The sequence below is a fragment of the Eschscholzia californica genome, unplaced genomic scaffold, assembly GCF_041429995.1.
Source record: "Eschscholzia californica isolate CP2 unplaced genomic scaffold, dmEscCali1.0.p SCAF_2, whole genome shotgun sequence".
NCBI lineage: Eukaryota > Viridiplantae > Streptophyta > Magnoliopsida > Ranunculales > Papaveraceae > Eschscholzia > Eschscholzia californica.
The window spans coordinates 11,372,324-11,381,913 of record NW_028238309.1 but is presented as its reverse complement, the minus strand read 5'-3'; the positions used below and the strand labels follow the sequence as shown (position 1 = coordinate 11,381,913).

General features: G+C 35.7%; 1 protein-coding gene across 1 annotated transcript; it reads right to left on the bottom strand.

Moving 5' to 3' along the window:
* Nucleotides 1-328: 328 nt before the first annotated feature.
* LOC147556199 (Peptidase C13 family) lies at nt 329-9,339 on the bottom strand. The gene is made up of 11 exons (XM_086664003.1): nt 8,893-9,339; nt 7,088-7,129; nt 6,841-6,985; nt 6,340-6,569; nt 6,084-6,141; nt 3,956-4,033; nt 3,713-3,801; nt 3,079-3,160; nt 1,875-2,060; nt 1,326-1,465; nt 329-718 (listed from the first exon to the last, which is right to left on the bottom strand). The coding sequence occupies exons 1-10, from the start codon at nt 9,096-9,098 to the stop codon at nt 1,328-1,330; spliced, it is 1,254 nt and encodes a 417-aa protein (XP_086520129.1). The 5' UTR covers nt 9,099-9,339; the 3' UTR covers nt 329-718; nt 1,326-1,327.
* Nucleotides 9,340-9,590: the final 251 nt, after the last annotated feature.

Here is a 9,590-nt window from a genome sequence, read left to right as displayed (position 1 = left end):
AGGGCCCTCTTGAATTCCAAATATTTACTTCATACTATAATTTTTCAAGATTTGAATCATGATATTAGTCCTCTCTTTGGTTACATGTATGGCAATACTCCATACTGTAGTGTTGATCTCCTTTTAACAAATCTAGAAATGCCAAACATGCCGATCAGATTGGCAGTTAAAAATCATTATGTATGATACACAATTTTTTTTAAGAGAAAAATCTAATTAATAGAGCCTAAAAACTTTTTAAACACACCTACTCGTTCTATCTGGAGTCGAAACTTAATTAATGGAGTTTCAAACTTGTTGAAAAAACTGAAAAAAAAAAGAAACTAAATTTTAAGTTGAAATAGTTGTTCATTATTTTCTACTTCAAAAACACCATTAACGGAACTTGAAACTTGTTTAACAAACTTCAACCATCAAAAAAAAATTAAAAGAATAACTTAATGACGAAAAAAATACACAAATAACAAAAAAGATCATGTTAATCTTTTCAAGTGGAAGGAAAATGTCAAAATAACGCATCCTAGTTTCTGAGGGTACTCTTCTATGTCACTGAAGGCTTGTCTTTCCTTTTGCCACAAATGGACAGGCAGAGGTCTTTGATCTCTCTGCTTGATTGGGAGGCGTTCTATTGTGTAGGAGGATTATGAGAGAGAAGGATGATCTCTTTTCCTCCTGAAACATTATCTTGAGACACCATTGATTGCTGAATGTTGCCTTCCTGAAACATTTCATTTTGTGTGCTTCAAGCGTAGAACACAAAATGAAAGGATGATGAACAATCTTACATTGTTTACAAACAACCCAATGATATGTTTTGTAGAACATTTTTAAGTTGTGTTGCTCGTCTAGTAGATCAAGTTGAAAGGATGCAAGAAGAGGTCTTACACAATACATAAAATGCCCCCTCACAAAGGAGTTGTGGACACTCCGAAGTTTGTTGCATCGCCGAATACTCTTTCCAATACAAGCAGACGTAATAGTTAGGTCTTCATTGATTTGAAGAGATGCTGGGATATTTTGCAGACCTCACCACACCAAAGTGGTTCAATATCCCTAGTTATTGGCCTCATTAAGATAAGCATGCCTCTGCTAATCAAGACCTACCATAGTTGATTGCTTCGAGGATAAACGGTTTGTATGACAATTCCCTACCCAGTTTCCAGTTTGTGAAGAACCGTCCTTTTCTCCTTTTTGGTGGATCAGCGTCTCATAAAAAAATGTACAACGTAATTCAACCATCTCAACTTCAATTATTTAATGTAAGAATACAGAATACAGAAGAAAACAAAGAATGAAGAAAAGAAGTGGTACAAACTGTCTTGCACCTTCAATGGAACAAGAAGGTCGAAACTGCTACCAATGGAAGCATGATTAGCAAGCCGTAATTCACCATGGTGTTCATATCTTCTATCTTGTCCACTTTGTTATTGAAACTGTTCCTTATAGAGTGGAAAATGCATTCGTCCTGCAGATGCGAAAAACTTCAGTATGAATTACTTGAAATCAATGTTGGAACGATTGTAGAATGAAAAGGTGACAATCCACGCCCATTGCCATTACATTATATGGCTTTTTGGTCGATCTTGAAAAACAGACGAAAACAGTGACAACTGATAACAGAGGGCAAACAATGTTATCACGGTTCCTCTTATAACTATTGTTGTAGTCAAGAATAACAAGAGGGGAATATTCAAAAAAAAAAAACAAGAGGGGGAGAAACTCTTATAACAGCACATAGCAGGAAAAAGGGATTCTCCAAGTTTTGGGATCAGTTGCAACCCTAATTCGGAAATGGTCATTATCTCCGGACGATTTTTAAGCTCTACCTAAAACAAGAGAAGGCTTTACCCAAGAAAACTGCAATTAAGCATTACCTCTTTTCTGCTTGGTTCAGGAACTTGGTTTTCTGCTTCTGTACCAGTCAGAGTTCTTCTCTCAGTCTCGGGATCTGATGGCATTTTGATATTGGCTCTGCTTAACTTTTTGCTTGAAAAGCCTCTATAAGGTGAATCGGTAGGAATTGTTTCCATGACTGAGCCAAAGAAATTTGTTACAGGCACCTAATGAATAACAAACTGATAAGAGAATTGTCTTAATTAAACGTATTAACGTCGTAATGAGAAAGAGCAATATATATGTTAAAGATTGGTAAAAATACACTTGAACAAACCCTACAGTATGAGAAATGGGTTTGCCAATCCAAGTCCAGGAAACATGTTGAAATTGACAATGAAGCACAGAACAACATAAATCATTTTGAGAAAACAATGTTCCAAAATGGGATTAACCAAAGCCTTCGTGGAAACAAAGTCTATCTCTCAACATGGGGAGCTTCTTCCTCTCATCATTCAAATTATATAGGGAGGCCAAAACCGTCCATTTAAAGAGAGGAGCCAGGAACCGAGAAAGGAGTGCAATCAATCTCTAGTTTAGTTAAGGTCACATTGAAAAGGTGGGTTAAGATTGTAAGTCTCCATTTATTCATCAATTCAGCGGAGAACAAGTCTACTGTATCTACTGTATCACTTGCTCACTTTACTCAAGAACCAAAATAACTAAAAGCTATATCAAATATGGTGTCCCAACTCCCAACGTTTCTTTCTAATGTAGAAGCGGAAAGGCTTATCAGTTCATCCTAATTAAGATCATGGACTAAGATTGGAGCTGCAAAAAGACCAATGAAATCTTTTTGCTTTTTGATCAGCCATGGAAATCTCGTTAATCTTGATGTACCTAATAATATCTCTCGAAGAAAAGGCACAAAGTTGGTAAGTATAGGTAGCTAAAGCATATTATACATGAAAACATTCTATAACAATTTTCCAGCGTCATTTGCATATACAGTATAATTTAACAAGAGCTGATCAAAAGTGAAAAATAATAAGGACCATCAATCAGAGCCAAGAAAATATACATGCGTGCAACCATGTACATGATGTATTCATCAAAGGGTTTAAACTTTTTTAGGTTGTCATGACGTACGCTGTACTAGTGCTGCATATCATTGATAAACTTACCAACACTCACGTTACACAGGAACGAAAGAATAAGAAATGACCACACAATCTAAAATCATACCTCTTCGAGAGGTCGTTTATACAGATCCGTTCGGTAGTAGGCAGTTGACAGCAACATGCTTGGAATATAAGATTTGAAAAGACTGCACATATATTATGCATATACACACATCAAAATGAGTTAATATTCGAGTCTCAATTTCAAGAGGAGAATTGGTTGGTAAACCAAACCCAGATACCTGACGCTGATACCTGTTTTGTAGTTCATGTTACATACAAAGCAGTCAGAGGCGGATATCCGCTCGGGATTGGTAAGGGGCCGATAGACACACACAAATATAACATATGCATGTCACATGTTCTGTGCATAAGGCACAAATTCTACTTGGAATATACAAGCTAAACTCCAACTATTTAAAGTTTGAAAAACAACTAGGGAGGGATCGGCCTAGGATCGACCGGGTCATATGGTCTGAAAAATCAAAACATTTGGGACAAATATTCCTGTAAGTTACTCTGTAATGGTTCAAATTGGAATCCTGGACTATCACATGATGACATGAGAACTTTTCCCGGACTAAGCACATCACAACAATAGCATCCACTGGAAGTGATTCGTTTCCAATCTATCCAGAATACTAATGTATATGCTTTATTGAAGTTAGACATTTTTGGCAATTAAAAGTTACATGTACCTGCTCAATGACGCATTGCTGTATGTATTTAGCCTCTCAAAGAAGGCAAGGGTGTAAAAAGTAAATCGATCCACAACGGATACACCAATCTGTATCAAAGAAACATAGTTATCAGAAAACAGAAACTTGGGCATTGTCTCTTAGAGACAGTTAAGCTGAAAACGATTTGTTGGATAAAGTTGTCAGTCAAAGAACTAAAAAAGAATTGTACAGTGAGAATGAGTGAGGTAATAGTTTTCTTACATCAGAATCGAGGTGATGTGAATATGAATTTTCTCCTTTCATGCTGCTCCCAATGGCCAAAACACCAGGTGAGTGAAGCTGCAGAATTTCAAGATGTTAAAATTTCAAATTGGGTTTTCCTTTAAAAAAATTCAAATGCACTCAAGAAATTGCTAATATAGCGCTATTAAGGAATGTAGATGTGCTTGTCCAACATGCATAGAACTCCTTGAATGATTTTCATGGCACAATATAATTGAACTGTATATCATTGTATCAGTCCAGAAATTCTAAGTTTCCGGTTGAAACAACTAGTGCTTTAAAATGTCAAACATATGTAGAACCAGTTGACCACAACATGCAGGACATTTCAAGCACTGGTTGAGCTTTACACATCATCCGCTACAACATTGAATTTCTATGGCATGCAAACTCGTTCGTATAATATGAAAAGGTACAGTCAAAAGTAATGTTTCAAAATACGTTTTTACGTCTCAAGGCGGTTTGCTCTCACAAGGCAAAGTAGCGCCTGGAGACGTATGCCTCAATGCGTAAAAGGCGGAAACTATTTTTTGCAAGGAAAATGGCATCAACTATGTAAAAATATAACATAACACAGTTCTTCTAGTTTAATATCATAATATAAAGTCTTAAGTATTTAATAAACAAAACTATTAATGTCTATCACAAAAGAAGACGAAGTAGAAGTAGAGAGAGAAAGAGGATGCAAAACCTAATGGAAGGTTTTATTTTTCTTTTTTCACTTTATTTATTTTCTCAATATCTGAAATGTATTTATCAAAGCCCCCAAACTTTTCTATTTTTTACAAACTTGACCCCTTCTCTAACTTCAGATGCGCACGTTTAACTCTAGAGTTCAAATTGAGTCATAAGTTGACCGCCTCGAACATTTTTTAGAACACTGAATAAGATAAACAAGAACAAGATTCGGGAAGTAAAAATTCAATATCTAAAAATAGATCTAAAGAAACAGAAACATGCGCTCGTTGGAAAAACAAGCACCAATACAGGTGCGGAACTAGTATTCCAAGTCAACGGGGCAAGTATAAAATTACTAGAAAACAATTTTACTCATCCAACATATGCAGTACTCATCACTAAGATTTGAAGGCAATTATTTGGGAATATTGTATCATGTATCGACATAGCTTTCTAACTCAGACTTACAAAATCGAAGAAGATGTTGAGTTCAATAAAGAGAAAAGGAATTATTGATATTAATTCTCTTTTTGTTTAGTGAATCAGCTGGACGCAACTACTGTATTCATTAAAGAGAACAAATATTACTATAATAATTAATATATGTACATAAGAGAAGAGTTAAGACTACGAACGTAAACGATTAATGGCTCCTCACAATATTCAATTTTTTGAACTATCATAGTTTAGAGTAATATGCTTTCGCCTAAACGTTAAATAAGACCAACTTAAATACGATAATCGAATAAAATAATAGACTTAGAAAGTGGAGATCCATTAACAGTTATCTGAGTACAAAAATGAAAAGTAGTGTGGGATGTTGAAGAATTGACTCTAACTCCGAACAATTTGATTGTAAACCAAGTTCTTTACCTTACTATTACACTAGCGTCCCCATATAATATGAAGCAAATACCCAACATAAGATAAAGACAAAAGGTGTTATAAAAACTAAAAAGAGAACCTAGTCGACATGGGGTATTGAACTTAGGATGTTGATCTAACTACTACACTCCTAGACCAACTTAGCTACTGACTCCTACTTGACAATGTTCGGATCGCCGTTTAATAATGTTCATCCAATCTCTAGTGAATATTTAAAGAAACCCAGTCACGGGCTGGTCTCTATGTAGGTCCGCCCATGATTATATAGAAGAATGATCTTCATAAGTAGGTAAGTCTATTACAAAAAAATGAGATAATATTGTCACCATTTCTTTAACTTGTGTCCATTCCAACATTTCCAAAATATTTCGCTTTAAAGTGGCATCAGAATTTATTCAGAAATTGAAATTTAGTAACTCGATTAAAAGAAATGATATCGAACTCCAATTAAAACAAATTTCGGTTCCCTAGAAAGCTGGCTACTTTGTCCTCTGTTAAAAAGTTTGCTCTATACAATCATATTGGACGAAGCAAAATCACCTACCTGGTTAAAGAGTGTAGCAGCTTGGCAAGTATCTACCATAATTAGCAGCTCCTTAAATCTACGAGGAAAAAATGAAATTAAGTAACTATGAGCTTTCTCCCAGAAAATGATGTCAGGTAGTGATGGAATCACAAGTTGTTTTATCTGTCGTTAGAAGTACTACATATATTATATATCTGGTTACTCACAATAATAAAATTGCAGACAAGTTCTTATTTTCGTAACAGAAACAAAACATAGAACTTTTTACTTTCACCTATGCTTTTCCTTCATTTGCTTCACGGCATCAGCTAAATCATGACTCTGAAGTTCCTCTGAATCCTGAAACTTTAAGAACTCATCTCCCCCATGCCCAGTCATGTACAGGAGTATGTGGCTCCCTTCATCGCTTAACAGACGTTTTGATCTTGGAACAGCAGTCTCATGTCGCCCAGTCAAAACACGCAAGAAATTTTCAACTGTCACCTCATAACCCCGATAATCAACCTAAATAATTAGATGGTCAAGTATCAGTTTGAGGATACTTTGTCAAATAAAATGATTGATCTCAGTACAAGCATAGCCATTTTCTCTAACAATAACTGTATCCAGTATTCCGATTAGAATGTGATTGATTACATATATGCGCAATACCCATGATATCTAAATAAGAAGTCTCTACTCCATGTTGAAATAACATAATCAATGGTTATGAAATTTGATCCTAACAACAACAGCTGCTTTTAGAAGAAGATAATACATCAAATAAGTTTCTGACCTCCACATTGTCCCCATACAAGTTAAGTCGGTGGTTTTCATTGTTGAAAACTTGGGCAGGGTAATTATTTCGAGCATTGCATGCCATATCATCTGCTAACATGAGTATAATTCTCTCATCTGGTATTCCAAGACGCTTTACTGTCCTGGATGATAAAAAGGTAACTGAATTTGAACTGCTCGAATACGTAGTGAAGTAAATTAACAAAAGGGAAAAGGAGGAAATTGGATAAAAAAAGCCTACCTACCTATACAGGGATAAAGTGTTTGCCATGTGCCGATAGTTAAACCTGATCAAGAATAACAAGACCATTAACTTCTTTCGTCTTGTTTTGATTTTTTAAAGGTGAACAAACTTACATAGATATGAGAAGAATTACGAGTAAAAAAACAAAAAAATAGAGACATGACAACAAGTTTGGTAAACCAGCATCCCTGTAGCATCACATCAACAAGAGAATATGCAGAACATGAAAAATTAACGCCCGGAAGGCAAAGGTCAACAGAGGGAAACAGTGAAGTTGTTCTAATTGTAGTGATTCATTACCCACTGATTTTGGAGAATAAACCACAATTACATAAAGCATTTACAGATTGTAATATTTTTTGGCAAAGGTACTATAGATTGTAACAAAGTAATGACAATTTCTAGAGATGCAGCTTTCCAGGACAAATAAAGTTACGTCAAACTAGATTATCACAATAGGTGTATCGTGAATATGATCCCATCCAAACTATTAATTTAGATCAACTGCATCTAGGTCAAGGTTATTGCTGAAGTTCATCTTTTCTATGGGAATGAAGCATGAAAGACCAATGTTGTGATTGTTGTCATGCCATCCAATACATCTAGACCTATACAGCTGCCTCGTATAAATGATCATAACAAAGTAAAGTTTTGGTACAGAATATAAGAAGCTTCACAAGAAGGTCCTACCGTCAATTAATGCTTCGTTATTTTTTTGGCTCAAAAGGGAGCATATTGTGTTTTATGTTGCTTGTATCCTTAAATGGGTAAATATTTTGTGTTTCGCGAAAAGCCTTACAGCATAGGTTGAGAGGCCTTTAACCCAACTCTCAATATCATCTTTTTATCTTTCTAGCAGGAGGAGAATGTGGAAAGGTAGGGAGTCTAATTAATTGTCCCTGGATGCTAATACCTAGCTCAGATTAAACCTTGGGCCTAATGGCCTTAGTGCCTTCGTAGCGATTACTTCAGATATTATAGAGACTTTATGGAAGAGCATAATGAACCTGTAAAAATGTACCTGAAATAGGGTTCAAATGCAGTGGTTACCACTTACCACTATTGCCCAAGGAAAATAGCACACATACAAAAGTTTTTATCAATTAGGTTGCTGCACTATTAAAACAGTACAAACATCTTATGTCAAATAGGAAGTCAAAAAGAAAGTTATGGGTGTAAAGTTCCTTATAAAGAAAACAACTAATAAAAGTATATAGTTAATGAAGCGGGGAGCTTTGAATCTCTAAGAAACTTGTCAACGAAATATGAAATGGAATTGGAGCAAGGGTGTGAGAACTTAAACAGATGAGATATAGCGCTGCATAAGATAGACGGATCTGCAGAAGGCTTAGAAGCAGGTTGGATGAAATTCCTTAAGATATCTTCCGTGATGCATGTCGACTATAACTTGCATCACATATAATTTCATAATGGGAAGCTTGGAAATGTTGTTTTTCTCTCTTTATTGGAACCGACGCAACGTCATATGGAAATTCATAAAAATAATACACTAATACTTCGAAGAGTTATCATGCAACCAGTACAACTGACTCAGATTCCAGATAGGGGTTGAATCATGTTAAATTTTTAATATCCGACAATGACGCAATCAACTTAATATTTGAATCCTAGGGTTTCAGGTAGTAGGATATTTGCTAATACCTTATCATATTTCTACCATTCAATTCCACTTTGTTTATGGTAAAAATGCATCAAGATCATGAAATTCAACTATTACCCATGACATAAGCTCATTTGAATCAGAAGAATCAGATAAAAAGATCTAATTTGAAAAAATTTGCTTACCAGAAGCGAGAGGTGCACACTAAAACAGCCCAATTGTTGGTATGCGTGGTTGATGAAGATGAAAAAGAAGTAGTACTGACGGTGTTTGATCTACAGAGATCGGTTGTAGCCAAAAGCACAACCAAAACCAATTGTAAGACTTTGTGATTGGAGATGTTTCCACAGCTCCATCGCCAAAATCCCAAATTTGGGATCGTTGGAGCCATTTATTCCCTTTCTGAAGCTTAACCCTAGTTCACTCAATCATAACCCTAGTTCGGAGGTGATCGATCTCGAGAGATTCAGTCAATCCGAACACTTTGGCGGCAATAGGAACCCCTTCTCTGATCGTGAAGTTTCTCGCCGGAATGGAGGGAGCAAATGTTCCGTTCACTAGTTTGAAACTCAAGACTCCAACAGAGAAGGGGTGACGCAAGTTGGGAAAGTGGTTAATTCTGTTTCGACCCCAATTTATGACCAACTAGCCGTTTTGGTCTCATACGTCTCTCGTGGTGTGTGTTTGATTTGGATGGAAAGTCAAAATATTTCAATTTTTCCGAAAGTACCCATAAAATATTTCAATTTTCCCGAAAGTACCCATAGGGATCAAGATGGAATTAGTTCCAAAGATATGTTAAAACATTAACTCCACGTCATTTCTCCTTATCTCTTCCACTTTCATCCCATTGCTCTTTGAGATCATCTCTCCCTCTGTCTCT